Source organism: Ahaetulla prasina, chromosome 1, assembly GCF_028640845.1.
Source record: "Ahaetulla prasina isolate Xishuangbanna chromosome 1, ASM2864084v1, whole genome shotgun sequence".
NCBI classification, from domain to species: domain Eukaryota; kingdom Metazoa; phylum Chordata; class Lepidosauria; order Squamata; family Colubridae; genus Ahaetulla; species Ahaetulla prasina.
In genome coordinates, this window is record NC_080539.1 from 304,712,572 (window position 1) to 304,732,290 (window position 19,719).

The window sequence follows — 19,719 nt, forward strand, 5'->3', positions numbered from 1 at the left end:
CTCGTGTTGGGGGAGAGCTCTGCCCGCAAAAACAGGCTCCTGCGCTCCATTTTCACTGGCAGAGGCACCAGTTGTTCACTGTTTCCAGAGCGGTTCCATGGGCCAGGTCTAAGCACCCCACAGCACCCCGGATCTGGCCTGAGGGCCTTGAGTTTGACACCCCTGATCTATTCAGACAATGTGGTCTTGTTAAATAAAATGCTGAATGATCTACTAACAGTAAACAAAGAGACTGGCTATAATACTCTCCTCCCTCCCTACCACAGGAAGAACTAGAGTAGAGAGAACCTCAGCATACAAAGTCCAAATTTATAATTTTGGAGTAATTGCAATAAGATTATGAACTATTTATACCCCCCAAAACTTTGCAGAATATAGGCAACGTCTGAATGTGCAAAAATTTAGCCACTTTCTCATCAACAGAAAATTCCACAACGTTTTGAAAATTTCAAAAACAAATCCAGGTAGGGTAAATTACAGCAGTCCAACCTAAATGTTATATCCATGCATAGATCTTCTCTAGACAGGGCCACAGTTGGTAAGAGCATATTAGCTCAGAAAAAAATTACTGCCATCACCAAGGTTGTGTCAACATTAAAAATATACACAGTATATTTGAATTTTAGAAAACAAAATTGGGAAACTGGAAGGTGGAATTGTATAGAGCAGGGGTCTTCAACCTTGGCAACTTTAAGCCTGGCAGACTTCAACTCCCAGAATTCCCCAGCCACCAAAGCAAAGCTGGCTGGGGAATTCTGGGAGTTGAAGTCCGCCGGGTTTAAAGTTGCCAAGGTTGAAGACCTTATAGAATGTAGGTGATATGTAATCAAAATAATATTCGATTGTAAAAGATGGCTTCCAGGTCTGACAATATCTCTATTAACAACTGCAAATGTCTATTTCACATGGTCTTCTTTCCTACAGACAGTATCTTCATGGTAAATAAATAAAGTCCCAGCTTCTTTATTTCAGGATGAGTAGAAGTATGACAGGAATTCGTAGGTATTGCTTTGGTCAACCCCAATTTTGGCTTTGGTCTGCCCACTGCTGGAATGCAGCCATGGAATGAAGGCACATCTTATGAGTGTATGTCTGCCTCAAAGTGAAAAAAACTTCCCCACCCTTGTTTTGTGTGCTGTTCCTTATTCTTGACTCTGCCACGTCCTCAGGACTTTGGCCTCTGGTGTTTCTGCTTCAGGGACACCTGCAGCTCAGTTTTGACAACAGCACATCGTAGAACTATGTGAACTGGTTCAATCTGAGATGCAATTACCACAATCAATTGCTCCAATGCATGATCAGGTTGCAAAGCTTGTTATTGCCTATTGTTCAGCGATTCTTGTTGGGACAGGCCTCAGAAGATTTGATGCTTGAGACATAGCAAGAGCAGGCACATTTTCCTCAGCCTTTCTGCAATATCACCAACAACTAAGTGATTTTTGTACTTGAAGCAGAAAATCCCTCAAGTTCTCTGTCTTTATCTGAAACTCAAATGTGAAATGGTCCTTTCATGATTTATATATTTCTTCCTGGAGCTCCACAACAACAGAGCTTCAGAAATGCTTTATAATGTTTACGATGGAGTTATGGGCCAAATGTTTTCTCATTGGCAAGAACTCTCAACAACTGGGAATGTTTTTATACCTCCCCTTTCCTGCAGTAAAGATGCCCCATTAGCATCCTCCTATGCCATTTCAAAGGGCAGTTTTGTCACTCATGGTGACAAGGGATGTCCAGATGAAACCTGCAGTCTTTGTAAAACCAGGGCATGTAAGACAGAAATATAACTTGTTCCAATATTGAATATGAAAGGTAGAAATGAAAGCTTGACTGGTAGAAGCTGTAAAATTCAGTAAAGTAAAAGTAAAGTCCATTTTATTCACTTTTTTATTTTTTTGGGGGGGGGGAACAGTAATACGCTAGCCTTATTTATGCATAATATTAATTGTGATCCCAAGTACATATATTTACAGGTAATTATGACATTAAAAATGATAAATGGGATCAAATAATGTCCTTTGACATTTAAAGGATTCAAAGGCTTATCAGGCCATCTCTGCCTTCAAGTCGAAACCCCTTGTTGCCTGCATATCAGTAGTTTTAATGATATACGAATTCCAATTTGGCTCATAGTCCACACTTCTGAACAAGATATATATCTCTCTCTCTCATTCTCTCTTTCTCTCTCTCTTCCCCCCTCCCCTTTCTCTCTCCTTTAGATATTTTTTATCCCACCTTTATTATTTCCATAAATAAATCAAGATGGCTAACATACCTAATACTCTTTCCTCCTCCTATTTTCCCCACAATAACTTCATTCTGATACTTAGCATTTTATCAAAGTCTGGACACAGAATTAGAGGTCTGTTTGAATGCAGATTAACTTTTTCCCTCGTCTGCTGTTTGTGACAAAGTCAAACAAATAACATTAGATTAAGTAATGGGGAATTTATAGAGCTCCATCGTTTATAACAGTGGAAGCTCAAATTAGAAAACAAGTTCTGTCGTGCAAAAATGCTTAGCAGTTTAGGTCTTAAGAAGGACATATATGTAATCATTTCATACCTGTACTGTACAAGAGTGTAGGGGGGAAAGGCCATCGAATCCGGGTTGCCAAGTGACACTGGCATTGTTGCTGGTGATGTTAGTGACAGTCACACTGAGAGGTGGGAAAGGGATTGCTGAAACAGAAGGAAAATTTTTAACATATGCAAAACTGAGTGGTTATTTACATAGAAATGTGCAAGTGGTACAGTCTGGGGAATTTGGACAAGATCCCTGAGAGGTGCTAATTGAGCTATGAATGAACAGAGGTAGCCTGCTCATGACATTATAAATCCTGATTAACATTGCATATCTTTTTTCCCCGAGTTGATGGTTAAACAGAGAAAATAAGGAACATCTGTTGCTTTCAAAAACATTCTGTTATGGAGTCTGAGAGTCAAGTGATAGTAGTCTGACATTTCTTAAACCTTTCAAATAACATGGCATAGTACTACCCCTATGTCATACTTGCATGTGTCTCCTATAATACTGCCAGGGGTGAAGTCCAGCAGGTTCTGAGCAGTTTGGAGAACCGGTAGCAGAAATTTTGAGTAGTTTGGAGAACTGGCAAATACCACCTCTGGCTGGTCCCAGAGTGGGATGGGAATGGAGATTTTGCAATATCCTTCCTCCAGGAGTGGGGAGGAAATGGGAATTTTGCAGTATCCTTCCCCTGCGATGCCCACCAAGCCATGCACACCAAGCCACACCACGTCCACCAAGCCACACCCACAGAACCAGTAGTAAAAAAATTTGGATTTTACCACTGCATACTGCTGATACACACACACACATACAAAAACACATTTTCTTCTGTTAGGTTGTGTCCAGCAGTTCTCTTGGCAAATCTTGGCTGGCTTGCCATTGTCACCTTCCTGGGGCTGAAAAAAGTGACTGGCCCAAGGTCACCCAGCTGACTAAGATGGGTCTAGCATCTCCCGGTTCCTAGCCTGGTGACTTAACCACTACAACAAAGTAGCTGTCATTACTAAAATATTGGAGTACATTGGAAAAGAACAGGTTAACAGAAAATCTACAGAAATTCAGACATGTTTGTTCAATTTTTATAAAAAATATTCTGTGAAAATGCAAAATGTGATATTTTTAATCTTTATTAACAAACAAGCCACCCTACATCATTCGCTAAGCATCCATTTACATTCATTCTGTTGAGCTAATCGAGACCATCAACCCTTTTAAAACTTCTATCTCATTCTGAAGTTTATTAGGCTTGCAAAAATTCTGGGTATGTAATGAAATTCATCTGATAATACATCACCCAAAAAAAGGGGTTGCAAATGCTCTGAAGTCATTGGAGTCACTGAGGATGCAGGCAAGCAACTCTCATTTAGCTGGAAAATCCTTAGTCCCCTGATTATGAGTCATAGTTGTTTGGCAAGTTCAATTACTGTAATTCCAATATTTTCAAGGTTGTATAAAAAACCTGGCATCAACTGAAGCGTCTATGTGCGTGTATCAGTACTATTGTATGGAAGAAGTTTGACCTTTTCCATATTTTCCTGCCCAAATTTCTATATTCTCCAAATTAGGTTGTATAATACCCTCTCTTCCCCCTCTGATTAAGTGAGAAGATCTTTCGACAAAGCACCCAATAATAAACCTGATTTACTGGAGAAATGTGTTTTTTGTGTTTATTTTATAGCCTGTTTCAAAACAATTGAATTTTTTTAATTACAGGTATTATTATATTATATTATTACTGATTACGGGCTTTAAAATAATTTACATTTTACAGTTTTTTTCTGAATTTGTAATCTATTTCTCTTCTTCGTTGTTTGATGTACCGTATATACTCGAGTATAAGCCGAGTTTTTCAGCACGTTTTTTGTGCTGAAAAGCGCCCCCTCGGCTTATACTCGAGCCAAGCCGTTCAGCCCTTCCTCTTGCAGCGAGTCCTTTCTACCGCAGGCAGCTAGCTCTCGTTAGTGCGCGCATGCGCATTTATTCCTATGTGGACACACGCCAAGACACCCCTCACGCACAATTACCCGCTAGTTATAATTGTTGACAGCGTTGACAGAGAGGGCACGAGGGAGAGGCGAGGCAAGGCAAGGGACCCCAATCAAGAGTTATAATTGTTGACAAATACACACGCAGGGAGCGAAGAGTGAAACCTCCCGGTTTCAAGCGAAGGAAGGAGGCGCTGGCTACACACCCGCCTTCAAAGAAATAGCTGGCATTCCTCGCGGACGGGCGCAGACACACACACACACACACACACACACACACACACACGCCGCCTCCTAAATTCATTTCCCCACCCCACCCCACCCCTTTTTCTTGGCTGCTTCTTCTTTTCTCCTCCCCCGGCGCCGCAGGCCGCCTAGGGCTCTCCTTACCCAGCCTGCAAGTGCGGTCAGCTGCCAAATCGACGCTTCCTCTCCTCCCACTGAGGAGGTTTCAAGCTCTGGATTTAAATACAACCGAAAGGGGACGCTGGGGCTACAAACAAGACAGGGAGGGAGGGAGGGGAAGGAAAGGGACGGAGGAGGGAGGAGGTCGAGGAAGCGCAAGAAACTTGTCAGGTAAAACTCAACAGGCAAGGGCGGAAAAAACAGGGAACTGGGAAAACGCCCAACTAGGGAGAAAAGGGAAGGTGGTGTTTTTAAAAACAAAAGTCCCAAACCCAGCGACGGAACCTTTTTCAAAACCGGCTGCCGAGCCGAGAAGTGACGGACGGACGGACGGCCGACTCATGAGGCCAGAAGGTAGCCCAGCCGCCTCGCCAGGCTTTTCTCAGTTACTGCGGCCCCGCCTCCTCCCTCCGTAGCGGTTTAGCAGGGCTGCTTTGGAAGAGCCTTAAACGAGCCCGCCTCAGCCACCCTCCCTTCCTTCCTTCGAGCCTCCAGCTCCAGCAGCAGTCTATCCCGTGACGAACGCCTCCCGCTTTGCCTTCCTGAGCCTAGCTGCCCCGCCTCCTCCCTCCGTAGCGGTTCAGCAGGGCTGCTTTGGAAGAGCCTTAAACGAGCCTGCTCTCAGCCGCCCCTCCCTTCCTTCCTGCGTCGAGCCTCCAGCTCCAGCAGCTGTCTATCCCGTGACGAACGCCTCCTGCTTTGCCTTCCTGGAGCCTAGCCGGCCCCGCCTCCTCCCTCCGTAGCGGTTCAGCAGGGCTGCTTTGGAAGAGCCTTAAACGAGCCTGCTCTCAGCCGCCTCCTTCCCTTCCTTCGAGCCTCCAGCTCCAGCAGCAGTCTATCCCGGTAAGAATCCGCCCGCCTACCTTCCCGGAGACTGGCCGACCCGATCTCCTCCTTCTCTAGCGGGCAGGTGTCTAGGGCTAAAGAACCTTGAGCTCCACCGCCTCTCCCTTCCCTTCCTTCGAGCCTCCAGCTCCAGCAGCAGTCTATCCCGTGGACGAACGCCTCCTGCTTTGCCTTCCTGAGCCTAGCCGGCCCCGCCTCCCTCCCTCCGAGCGGTTCAGCAGGGCTGCTTTGAAGAGCCTTAAACGAGCCTGCTCTCAGCCGCCTCCTTCCCTTCCTTCGAGCCTCCAGCTCCAGCAGCAGTCTATCCCGGTAAGAATCCGCCCGCCTACCTTCCCGGAGACTGGCCGCCCGATCTCCTCCTTCTAGCGGGCAGGTGTCTAGGCTAAAGAACCTTGAGCTCCACCACCCCTCTCCCTTCCCTTCCTTCGAGCCTCCAGCTCCAGCAGCAGTCTATCCCGTGGACGAACGCCTCCCGCTTTGCCTTCCGGAGCCTAGCCGGCCCCGCCTCCCTCCCTCCGTAGCGGTTCAGCAGGGCTGCTTTGGAAGAGCCTTAAACGAGCCTGCTCTCAGCCGCCTCCTTCCCTTCCTTCGAGCCTCCAGCTCCAGCAGCAGTCTATCCCGGTAAGAATCCGGCCCGTCTACCTTCCGGAGACTGGCGGCCCGATCTCCTCCTTCTAGCGGGCAGGTGTCTAGGGCTAAAGAACCTTGAGCTCCACCACCCCTCTCCTTCCTTCCTTCGAGCCTCCAGCTCCAGCAGCAGTCTATCCCGTGGATCCCAGCAGTCTATCCCGTGACGAACGCCTCCTGCTTTGCCTTCCCGGAGCCTAGCCGCCCCGCCTCCTCCCTCCGTAGCGGCTCAGCTGGGCTGCGAGCCCCGCCTCGGTCGCCTTCGCCTGCCCTTTGCTGGCCTCGCCTGGGCAGGGCTGGGCAGAGCCGGTGACATCACCTCCACCGCCCACCCGTTGCCGTCCGCCGCCCCGCCGCCGCCGCCGCCGCCGCTGCTCGCCTCCCCGCCCCTCCTCCGCCTCCTCCAGCAGCCAGCAGCGTGGCCGGGCGCCGGGCGCGGCAGGGCCGGGCTGGCGACGGCCTCTCCTGGCGGCAGCAACGGCGCGGCAGCAGCATCAACAGCACCAGCAGCACCAGCGGCTCCCGCAGCAGCCCCGCAGCCGCCTCCTTCCCCGGGCGCCACCTGCATGAGCCACCGCAAAGGCGACAAGCCGCCCATCAGCATCCAGGAGCACATGGCCATCGACGCCTGCCCAGGTCCCATCCGCCCCATCAAGCAGATCTCCGACTACTTCCTGCTTTCCCCGCTGCCTCCCGCCGCCGCTTTGCTCAGCCGGAGCCTCCTCTCTCTCTCTCTCTCACACACACACACACACACACAGAGAGACTTCTAAAGTGGGTTTAATGATATTAGAGACCCTTATTGCCCTGCCAAAAAAAAAAAAAGAGCCACCCCAACGTCTATGAAAATTAACCTTCTCTTCCAAGAGACACTGTGCAGGGTATTTTCACTGTTGGTGTGCATACAGGCTTAGATTTGTGCTGGGTTCTTAGTACTTAGAGCACTGACCTTCAGAGGCACCCTGGTCCCTTGAAGCTAAAGGAGGACTCATTTTCATGCTTGCAGTGTTCAATTTGGGAAGGGCATCCAAAGAAGTGGTAGATCCTTGTGTGTCCAATCACACTTAGCCAATAAAAATTCTATTCTATTCTATTCTATTCTATTCTATTCTATTCTATTCTATTCTATTCTATTCATTTTATTTTGTCAAATACATATTAAATAATTATATAAATATAAGCATGAATTGAATACATAAAAGGAATACAACTAAAGGGAACATTAGGACAGGGACGGTAGGCACGCTGGTGCTCTTATGCACGCCCCTTACAGACCTCTTAGGAATGGGGTGAGGTCAATACTAGATAGTCTTTGGTTAAGGCTTTGGGGATTTTGGGAAGAGACCACAGAGTCAGGTAGCACATTCCAGGCATTAACAACTCTGTTACTGAAGTCACATTTTCTGCAATCTAGATTGGAGAGGTTCACTTTTAAGTTTGAATCTATTGTGTTCTCGTGTATTGTTGTGGTTGAAGCTGAAGTAGTCATTGATAGGAAGTACATTGTAGCAGATAATTTTATGAGCTATGCTCAGGTCATACCAAAGGCGGCGTAGTTCTAAATTTTCTAAAGCTGGGAATCCTCCTTCCCCCTTTTGCACTTTTATTGTTTTTCGTTCAAATAAATATTCATGTTATTTTACTTGGCTCTATCTTTATTTTTTACATTGACCAGTAGCTGCCTCATTTCCCACCCTCGGCTTATACTCGAGTCAATAGTTTTTCCCAGTTTTTGTGGTAAAATTAGGTACCTCGGCTTATATTCGGGTCGGCTTATACTCGAGTATATACGGTAATCTTGAGCAATTTTGGCAACTGTCCAGAGAACTTACATTAATTGGTAATTAGGAAAGCAAATCACATTGATGGGTAAAAAGTCTACACCCAATCCTTTGCACTACTTCAGAATTTCCACAGCCTGAACCAACTTTCATGCGTTATATATGCATATGGCAGGCACTCCCCAATGTCATGTGGTTTTAATTACACTATTACTCCATAACTGAATACTTCAGAACAGAAACCACTGTTCAGAAACTGTTTCTCTTACAGATCTGCAGATAATGCACAGAGGAGAAGAGGCTAGATTAGATATGTGAGGTCAGGGACAAGGCACACAAAGTAGAACCTATCATTCTTTGCCCTTATTTTATTCATTTCTGCCATATAGGACATTACAAAAATTTAATGACTTCTACACATTAGTCACACTACACACTGAATATTGCGGATACCACTTCCAGAGGTTACCTATGGATCTTATGAACACAAAAGCCAACAAAAAAGAATCAAACAGAAGTTGGCAACTTCAAGGAATGATCCATCCAGAGATGGGTTTCAGCAGGTTCTGACCAGTTCAGGAGAACCGGTTGCAGAAATTTTGAGTAGTTCAGAGAACCAATAGTAAAAATTCTGACTGCCCCATCCCCATCTATTCTCTGCCTCCCAAATCCCAGCTGATCGGGAGGAACTGGGGATTTTGCAATAACCTTCCACTGGAGTGGGGTGGAAATGGAGATTTTACAGTATCGTTCCTCTGCCACGCCCATCAAACCATGCCACCAAGCCATGCCACATCCACCAAGCCACACCCACACAACTGGTAATAAAAAAATTTGAAACCCACCACTGGATCCATCCCTCTTGGACCCTTTTGGTTTGGATCAGGGGTGGCAAGGCCTGCGGGCCAGATCCGGCCCATGGGGTGCTTGGATCTGGCATACGGGGCCACCCTGGAAACAGCAGTGCCTCTGCCAGCAAAAACAGAGCTGAGGAGGGCTACAGGCGGCCCTCCCGAGCTTTGTTTTCACTGGCAGAGGGTTGCAGGAGGCCAGCACAGCCGAAAACGGAGCTCAGGAGCCCGTTTCGCTGGCAAAGCACTTGGGCCACCACAGCTACCCCTGACACAAGCTGGCCATCCCCACCCTGGCCCCCCAAAGTCAAACACAACTCTGATGCGGCCTCAATGAAATTAAGTTTGACATCCTTGGTTTAGATGATCCTGGACAATAGACTAAAAACTGCTACATCTCCTTACTAATTAAATTGCAAACGATGCTAGGAAAGAACACGCCTTCACAATTCAGTCTTGCTTGAAAAAGCTCCAGAGTCGTCCTCTTTCCATAAGCATTCTGAGATTAATTTCTTTTTCTTTTTTTCATTTGTACTTTATCACTGTTGTCATTGTGACATTCATTGGCAATATTTCATTAAAAGTATATAGGAAGACAGGATAAATTTGAAATGAAATGAAGCCACAGTTTGGATGAATCTCATAATAAAACACATGTTTGAAAGGAATATGAGAAAGTCGAAGGAACTGTCAATGAACAGGAAAAGAAAGTGGGAATGAATAGGAGCCGTTGCCTAATCATAACGCTTTTTTTTTTTTTGTAAACACTAGAAACAAAAAGGGTAAAGATTTTGATGACACTGCTGGTTTGAGAAAACCATTTCCAATTTCTTCCTTGGTTTGTTGTCTTTTTAAATGTAAATTCAAGCTGGTTGCCTCTCACTTCTCTTGTTCTGGCCCATTTTCCCCTCGTTTACTCTCAAGCTCCTCACTCACCATATGTTCTCTCAGATCCACCCCTTCACTGCTCCCGTCATCTCCTGTTCCCACTCATGGCTCAATGGTTCCATTCATATTGCTACCAATTCTTGAAACCAACTCCCACTCCTTGCTTGGCAAACGCTTCCTCTTACCTTTAGATCTCGCCTAGTAATTTGCTTGCCATTAGTTTCTAGAACAGAAATTCCTCATATTTTGTTTACTTGCAGTGCTTTCAAATATCTTGCCCAAAGAGTTCTAAATATATCTGAAAATTCAGTCGGAGCTGAAATCCTAAATCTAGCTTCTCATCTCTCCAGTGCTTTGAACCTTAGAATAACTAATTTTTGGTCACCATTAGTAAGAGGGGACTCAGTTCCAATCCTTGCTGGGCTCCAAACAAACAAAGTGCAGTTTTCTGTTAAGAACAGAAGACTGTTCAGTTGTGTCAAACTGAGGGCCACGGGGGGTGCTTAAATCTGACCCTGGAAATAATGGGGCTGCCCTGGAAACAGCGAAGGACCAGCCGTAGTGCCTCTGCCAGTGAAAACAGGCTCCCAATCTCCATTTTCGGCTGGGACGGCCTCCTGCAACCCTCTTCCAGCAAAAATGGACCATAGGAAGGCCGCACGCGGTCCTCCAGAGCTCTGTTTTCACTGACAGAAGATTTCAGGAGGCCATCCCAGCCAAAAACGGAGATTGGGAGCCCATTTTCATTGGTAGAGCACTCAGGCCGCCACAGGCACCCCTGACACTAGTGACGTCAAGCTGGCCAAACCCACCCTGGCCCCCTGAGGACAAACACAACCCTGATGCGATCTTCAATGAAATCAAGTTCGACACCCTTGAGCTAAAGAATTAAATAACATCCCCACTGGATCAGATCACAGTTTCAAGACGTTTGGAATTCTTTCCCACCGTTAGAGTGGGTCAAATCAATTAGAAAGTGCCATCTATAAATAAAATCAAGATTTTTTTCACCCTCACTGTGATTTGTTGGAAACAATCTAATGACCTGGTTTGAACATAACCCAGACAGTATAACATGTGCAGCTCCAAGAAAACCCCACAATGGCAGTAGTGAAATTCAACAGTAAAATTTGTAAAATAGTACAACGGTAAAATACGGATTTTCAGCAGCAATTTTGGAGATTTGGAACCACACTTTCTGTGTAAGGAAAAATGTTCTCATCCTCACTCTGATGCCCACCTATTCTCCAGAGCTGAGCAGAAAATTGTTCATTTTCTTTTAGTCCCATCTTTTCAGTTTATACCATTTTTTCATCATAAGGCTTTCAGCACCCTGCTAGGTTGAGAAGCTGAATTTCAGCTCCTGATCTAGAAGACAATGCCCACCCCAATGTAACAGTAAGCCTGTTCAGATCAACACTGGCTTATAGCGCCAAACATCTCTCCTTCCAAATCATTCTATAAATGTAAAGCTTTGCACCTGTGGAAGGTGGGCCAAGGGGCATCTTATACCCTTGAGCCAGAGGTGGGTTTCAGCAGGTTCTGACCAGTTCTGGAGAACCGGTAGCGGAAATTTTGAGTAGTTTGGAGAACTGGTAGTAAAAATTCTGACTGGCCCCACCCCATCTATTCTCTGCCTTCTAAGTCCCAGCTGATTGGGAGGAAATGGAGATTTTACAGTATCCTTCCCCTGGAGTGGGGTGGGAATGGAGATTTTACAGTATCCTTCCCCTGCCACACCCACCATGCCACACTCACCAAGCCACACCCACAGAACCAGTAGTAAAAATATTTGAAACCAACCACTCCTTGAGCTGGCACAGCACTAACCAGTAATGGCTTGGTTCACAGATCATTCTAAACCAACAAAACCTAAACAAATTACTGAACTATGGGTGAACCTTAGTGTGACTCTATACCTGCCGTTTTCAACTCACCAGTTCTGTATTTGACTTCCAACTTGGCCTTAACAAAAAATATAATATACCAGCATAATGCAAGATGGATTAAAAATTACAGAAGCCCTTGCTTAACAGCCTCAGTTGAACTAGGAATTTTGGTCCCAAGTTGTTGTAGTTCCTAAGCAGGTCACCACCTGTCTTGAGTATACTGTATTTTAGGACTATATTTACAGTGGTAACTGCAGTAGTTACATGAATCATATGTCTGTTAAGCAAATCCATTCTCCCAAATAGGTGGTTTTTGCCAATTTCTGGCAAAAAAAAATAATGGTAGAAACCAGAAAAAAAGTTGCAAATTGTAGTCACATATCTACAGGACACTGCAACCAGTTGTAAATGCAAGCCAGGTGCCAAATGCTTGACATCTGACCCCCACAGGGAGGGGTGTGGGATGTGTGGCAGTTGTAACTCTGAGGAAAGGTTATGAGTAACTTTTGGGGGGGTCTGTTGGAACTTTGAACATTCTTTAGGCGATTGGTAATTAAGTGAGAACTACCTGTATGAGAAAAAGAGAAAACAGAATAACAGAGTTGGAAGAGATCTTGGAGGTCTTCTAGTCCAACCCCCTGCTTAGGCAGGAAACCCTACACCACTTCAGACAAATGGTTATCCAACATCTTCTTAAAAACTTCCAATGTTGGAGCATTCACAACTTCTGGAGGCAAGTCGTTCCACTTATTAATTGTTCTAACTGTCAGGAAATTTCTCCTTGGTTCTAGGTTGCTTCTCTCCTTGATTGGTTTATAAGAGTTGGATCAATGATGGCAATGACTACTAGAAATGCTTTTGGTGAAGACATTTCACATAAATCAATCCCATTTGATCTGAAAGAACCTGACTTGACTTGTGCACAAGAAATGCTAGTATCTTTCTACCATCAGATGTCCTCATTGCGCAATCATAACTGGGACAACAACTCAGTCATTAAACAAAGTTGTGACTGTGCTTATGATCTTACTTCAGCTTTCCTTTTCTTTACAGACCCGGTCATAAATCTGGGTGTTGGTTTCAAAGTTACTATGTCATCATTGTTGTAACTGGGAATGTCTATGGAGATTCTCAATCATCCAGGCCAGGGGTCTCCAACCTTGGCAACTTTAAGACTTGTGGACTTCAACTCCCAGCAAAGCTGGCTGAGGAATTCTGGGAGTTGAAGTCCACAAGTCTTAAAGTTGCCAAGGTTGGAGATCCCTGATCCAGGCTATGGTTGTTTCAAAGGTGCCTTTTCAAGAGGCAACTGGACGTTCTTGTTTTTCTTTGAAGACATTTCACTTCTTCTCCAAGAAGCTTCTCCAGGTCTGAGACAAGTCCGGTTGTCTCTTTCACGTTGTCTCTTGAAAAAGCACCTTTGGGGTAAGTGGAAATGGTAACGACCAGTTGCTAAGCAAGGGATATCTGTACCCCCCACTTTATATTTGGCAACATTTATTCCAGCTACAAATTTAAAAAAACAATAAAATATCTATGGTACCCCACCCCCGGCTTCCTGTCTCACTTGTCTTTTCTGTCTTTTCTGTCTGTCTGTAACTACCTACCTACCTACCTACCTACCTATTTACCTGTCTATCTATCAGAAGGTGGTGGACTGTAAAGCAGAATGTCAGCTTTCAGCATCACCCATATAAAAATAGGGATGATTGCATATAAGAGTGCTTTATGACTGGTTTCTCCTACCAGAACAATCATTTCATGATTAAGCAAGGTTACAGTGGTCATTTTGTCAAGTAGCCAGAACTTCCTCTCTAGTATCTAAATGTGCTCACCAATTTAAAATGGTTGCATATCCCTGTCAAAAAAAGTACCAAAGCAATTACATTCCTTGACTAAGAGAAAAGCAACTTTCAGAATCCTGAACCTTCATTGGATATTACATTCCCCATCATGGATCAGGGTCACTCTGTATAAGATAGCTATGGCTGCATACACAACCCTTTGGAAAAGAATCACTCTTTTGCAGAGGTGAAACACTCCCAGTTCTGACCAGATCTCATGATCCGGTAGTGATCGTGGCCGGTAGTTCGGCGATCCGGTAGCAAAGCTCCACCCACCCTCCCGGGTGTCATTACTTCCTGGTTTTAACCAGGAAGTAATGTGTTTTTAATGGGTTTGGAGACCCCTGATTTAAAGATCAATATTGAGTAGGGCAAAACGAAGGAATATAAAGTTTCACTATTTGGCCAGGGATAAGCTATTTGTCTGATATTTCTGTTAACTTCTGATGAACTATTTGCTGAACTAAGATTAAAAAGATGATTTATGGATTGCATATAGATAAATATTAGGTTATGGAGAGAACAGAATTCTTTATGTGTAACATTAAAAAAGGGTGAAAGGTTAATAAATGAGATTATACACAGCGTGATGAAGGTTGGAAGCTTCTTCTTTATTCTTATCTATGGTGCCTTTTCTTTTTTTCCTGCACCTTCTGAACTTTTTTTCTTCTAGTTTAGCTTGTATTTTGTTCATTAAAAACTTCTAAGACTATTTTAAAAAAGAAAAAAAAATCCACTCTTCTCATTAATTCATAACAATATACTCTTATATATTCTATTTTGCACAACAAGGAATGCAGCCAATCAAGCCCCAATTATATTTCCTTGCCCTACAAAAGTATTAATTATTCTTAACCTACACGTTTAGTTTCTTGCTGAATAAGACAACAAACTGTGGGAGAAGAAAAAATTACTTTAGAAGCAAAATACTGTTGGGCTTTAAATGAAAGTTTAGTGCTGCAAAGTATAGAAAGATATAAAAGCAATGTTTTCCTGAAATGTAATTGTTCCAAGCAGTGGCCTTTACTCTTCTGCTTTCAATAGCTCATGAAAAGCCAGTTCATTTGAGCAAAAGGATGATGGGAGACACTTTGGCTGCCAAGACACCAAATCTACAATATGCCTGCCAAAAAGGATGCTGTTCTCATTTACACATTGCAGACAATGTCATGATCACAGGCATCCATAGGAGAGACTAATGATGAAGCATGCATTGCACTTTCGTGACACAAACCGCATAATTGAGTTTCTATATATAATGTCATGGCACAAGAATAAAAGACTGGCGTTTGTGCTTTGACATTCTGACTCATTCCATCTTCTCATATTTTAGTACCTGATGGTTATGGTTACAGCACCCTTTTTCTTCTAAAAAGACCTTTGATATTGATAAGATGATTAGGTGATAAGATAAGATGATTAGGGGACTGGAGGCTAAAACATACGAAGAACAGTTGCAGGAACTGGGTATGTCTAGTTTAATGAAAAGAAGGACTAGGGGAGACATGATAGCAGTGTTCCAATATCTCAGGGGTTGCCACAAAGAAGAGAGAGTCAAACTATTCTCCAAAGCACCTGAGGGTAGAACAAGAAGCAATGGGTGGAAACTAATCAAGGAGAGATGCAACTTAGAACTAATGAGAAATTTCCTGACAATTAGAACAATCAATAAGTGGAACAACTTGCCTGCAGAAGTTGTGAATGCTCCAACACTGGAAATTTTTAAGAAAATGTTGGATAGCCATTTGTCTGAAATGGTGTAGCATTTCCTCCCTCGGCAGGGGGTTGGACTAGAAGACCTCCAAGGTCCCTTCCAACTCTGTTATTATGTTATGTTATGATATTCTAACTGTAGACCTCCTAAGCTAAAACAAGGCTTCTTCCCTTGTATCTCATTCCGTTCTTGAGCTGCTGGTGGTTTATATTTATTAGCAAATTTTCCTGATAAAAGGATGGGCCTGCATAAAAATATAGTGAAATTTTTAAAAAATTTATTTAATCTGTTGAGAGCATGAAGAATCAGCTAAGAAGAAGACTTCCGCTGGCAACGCAGGCTTCGCGGACGTTCCCTTGGGATCGTCTGCCCTGGGTTTCGTCAAACCGTCCCTGACAGCGTACATGGGCTGTCAAACGGTTTGTGATTCCCTCCCCCGGATGAAGGGAGAGGGAAGAGTGGTCAGGATTTGGGTAGAGCTCCCCGGGATCCCCTGGAATTTAACCAGGGGATCGAAGGGTGAGAGCTCCCCTATAGCCTGACGAAGCTCCGTGCCCAGGGTGCTTCTGTTTACACAGAACGAGAAGCCGCGACCATCTCTGTGTCAAGATTTATTCCTAAAAGAGAATTCAACACAGACAGAACAGAGCAGGAGGACTAGCAAGAATTTGCAAGTAATAAATCTTAACTTCAGCTCATAAATAGCTTTCCTTTGAACTAACTTTCAACTTGAGTGGATTTAAAATGGCGTTTGCAATAAACAAAGGAAAACGAAACTATAAAGAAGAAGAATATAACAAGCTACTTTTACAAGAACTGTTAATAATTTTTTTCTCCTTTTACCTTTTTCTTTATCACAATGTTTAAGAAGAAAAGTTTATTGAAATTTTTCTTTTCTTTTTGGTAGATTTTACAGTTTATGAATGGCTCTTAAGCAAACAGAACTAACTATTAAAATCTTGCAAACTTTTTCATTTTAAATACGGAAACTTTTATTTATTTATTTATTTTTAATAGAGAATTTGCAAGTAATAAATTTTAACTTCAGCTCTTAAATAGCTTTCCTTTGAACTAACTTTCAACTTGAGTGGATTTAAAATGGCGTTTGCAATATACAAAGGAAAGCGAAGCTATAAAGAAGAGCATAACAAGCTACTTTTTAAAATGAAATGAAATGAACAAGAACTGTTAATGATTTTCACAACTAACTTTCAACTTGAGTGGATTTAAAATGGCGTTTGCAATAAACAAAGGAAAACGAAACTATAAAGAAGAAGAATATAACAAGCTACTTTTTAAAATGAAATGAAATGAACAAGAACTGTTAATGATTTTCACAACTAACTTTCAACTTGAGTGGATTTAAAATGGCGTTTGCAATAAACAAAGGAAAACGAAACTATAAAGAAGAAGAATATAACAAGCTACTTTTACAAGAACTGTTAATAATTTTTTTCTCCTTTTACCTTTTTCTTTATCACAATGTTTAAGAAGAAAAGTTTATTGAAATTTTTCTTTTCTTTTTGGTAGATTTTACAGTTTATGAATGGCTCTTAAGCAAACAGAACTAACTATTAAAATCTTGCAAACTTCTTTATTTTAAATATGGATCTTTTTTTATTCTCTTTTTTTTTTTTTTAATAGGAACTTTTGAGGCTTATCTTTTCTTAATAAGTTTTTAAACAAGAGATTTTTACACCAATATATTAAGGATTGGAAAGTCTTTATTGTTAGATGTTGTTGATTGGGTGAGCAGATGGAGGAGAATGTAAGGAAATGTGTAAGGAAATGTGTAAGATAGAAGACAAGGGAAGGAGAATGCTTAAGGTGATTTTGATGGTATTTTCTTTTTTTAATATATATACATAGGGTTTAATTTTTACAACTGACTTATTTTGGGTATATCACTATTTGATATATGTGAGGTATAAAGGAATGGGAAGATGGAATATTGTTTAACTTTTGGAGGACAGATAGAAAAATTTATGGATGTAATGTTGGTATTTGGTTAAATAGAATTTAATTGTTATAATTGATATATTTTGGATATAAGTTATAATTTTAATAATGTTATTTGTTAGATGTAAGGTAAATTGAAGAAATATTAATATTTGTAATGTTATTTGATTTATGTAAGTGATATTTTAGGAGATTGAAAATGTGTAAGGAAATGTGTAAGATAGAAGACAAGGGGAAGGAGAATGTTTAAGATGTGATTTTGATGGTATCTTTTTTTATATATATATATATATAGGGTTTAATTGTAAGGTAAATTGAAGAAATATTAATATTAGCAATGTTATTTGATTTAGGTAAGTGATATTAAAGATATGAGAAGATAGAATATTGTTTACTTTTGGAGATTGGATAAACATCTAAGAATTTAAGCTGGAAATATGAATTATGTTTGGGACACTGTTAAGGAAGAAAGGTATATTATAGAAGAATTTTTGATGAATACTGGAAGATGGAATATCGTTTTGGTCTTGATCGATGAAGATTGGATATATATTTGGTCTTAATTGATGAAGATATTTTATTGATGAACTGAAAATACTAACTTAATTGGAAGATTCTGAAGATTTTAGGAGTGGAATGGACTGATATATAATGGACTGGAAGAAGAATGTTTTTTTTGTTTTGGAAGGGAGTTAAGGTCTTGACTTATGTTGTATTTTAATTTATGATTGTTAATTTTATACCCTGTACTTTGTTCTGGGAAGTCTCGGGGTGGGAGGGGGGGGAGGGGGAGATGAAGGATCTATGTAAAGGAGTGATTGAAGATATGTAATTAAGAAATAGAAATAATTTGAAATGAAAGCGGGCTGCTCAGCTGCCATTTCAGAAGGGAATGGAGAGGGAGAGGAGGGAGTGAAGGAAGAAAGCAGGTAGGAAAGAGAGAGGTAGAAAAAGGGGAAAGGAGAGGAAGAAGAAAGGGGAAAGAGAGAGGGTTAGAAAGGGTGGAAGAGAAGAGCAGGGAAAGAGGAGAGGACGTAGAAAAGCGAAGGAGAGGAAGGATGAAGAAAGTAGAAGAAAGTAGAGAAGGGAGGAGGAAGGTTTGTTAAGGAAGGAAGTGGTAGCTGGGCAGGTCCGAATAAGTAACAAATGAAAGTTAATGATTAATGTTGAATAAGAGACTGTATATTGAATAGGTTGTTGGAAAATGAAAATAAAACTTTTTTACATAAAGAATCAGCTAAGAAGTAATGTGTGAGGGTTGTGTGAAGCAGTTTTAAAACATGAAGAAAAAAATTACTATAGCTTAGTTTAGACTACTTTTCCCTTTTCCTATGAGGAAATAATCCTCTTTCTATGTTTCCATCTGGGGAAGGATAGGAAATGGTTTCTCACCTTTAATCTTTACAATAGCCGTCCGAGATGAAGATAATCCCTTTATGTTGTGGGCTTCACAGGAGAAAACTGTGCTTTGGTTAATACCTAGAAATCAGTCAAGAAAAAAGAATGCTTAAGAAAAAAACCAGAAAACAATCTAAATATTTAATAATCCTAAGGGTAGAATTTTACAAGTTTCACACACTGCTCAGATTTTACTTACGCAACTCAAAAGATTGAACTGAAAGCTGATCAAAAATTATGTGGGTGTTTTGTGTACATGTTGGTATATTTATTATTTTTTTATTGGTTTAAGGTAAAGATAAAGCTTCCCCTCGCATATATGTGCTAGTTGTTCCCGACTCTAGGGGGCAGTGCTATCTCCGTTTCAAAGCCGAAGAGACAGCACTGACAGAAGACATCTCCGTGGTCATGTGGCCAGCATGACTAAACGCCAGAGGCGCACGGAACACTGTTACCTTTCCACTAAAGGTGATCCCTATTTTTCTACTTGCATTTTTTATGTGCTTTTGAACTGCTAGGTTGGCAGAAGCTGGGACAAGTAACAGGAGCTCACCCCCTTAGGAGGCACTAGGGATTCGAACCACTAAACTGTCGACCTTTCGATCGACAAGCTCAGCGTCTTAGCTACTGAGCCATTGTGTCCCTTACAGTAATTTATTTTTATTTATTTATTTTTATTTTTATTAATTTATTAATTTATTAGTTATAGCCATCCAATTCCAAAAGAGCCTGAGTGGCATACAAAACCAAAAAACCTCAATAAAACAATTAAAACATAAAACTGCACAAACAGGCTGGACTAAAACAACCTTAAAAGGAACACAATTCACAATAAGGCCCACAATAAGGTGGTGGGGGGGGGAGGAGTGGAAGGGAGGCTGTTCCAGTGAAGTGAGTAAGTGAATAAGCTGTTTCAAAGGTAAGCTTATAGCAGTCTCCAGGAAAGGGATCACAAACACAGTTTCATAAATTACTGCTTCCTTTGTAAATTTTGCAAATTTAG

General features: G+C 42.1%; 1 protein-coding gene across 1 annotated transcript in view; it reads right to left on the bottom strand.

The window, feature by feature from the left end:
• TYRO3 (TYRO3 protein tyrosine kinase) overlaps positions 1-19,719 on the bottom strand; it is an 88,511-nt gene that overhangs the window by 35,133 nt on the left and 33,659 nt on the right. The window contains exons 5-6 of the mRNA XM_058162044.1: positions 18,711-18,797; positions 2,566-2,681 (exon numbers count right to left, since the gene is read on the bottom strand). Of these exons, the coding sequence (XP_058018027.1) occupies positions 2,566-2,681; positions 18,711-18,797 (203 nt within the window). The remainder of the gene's footprint in view (positions 1-2,565; positions 2,682-18,710; positions 18,798-19,719) is intronic.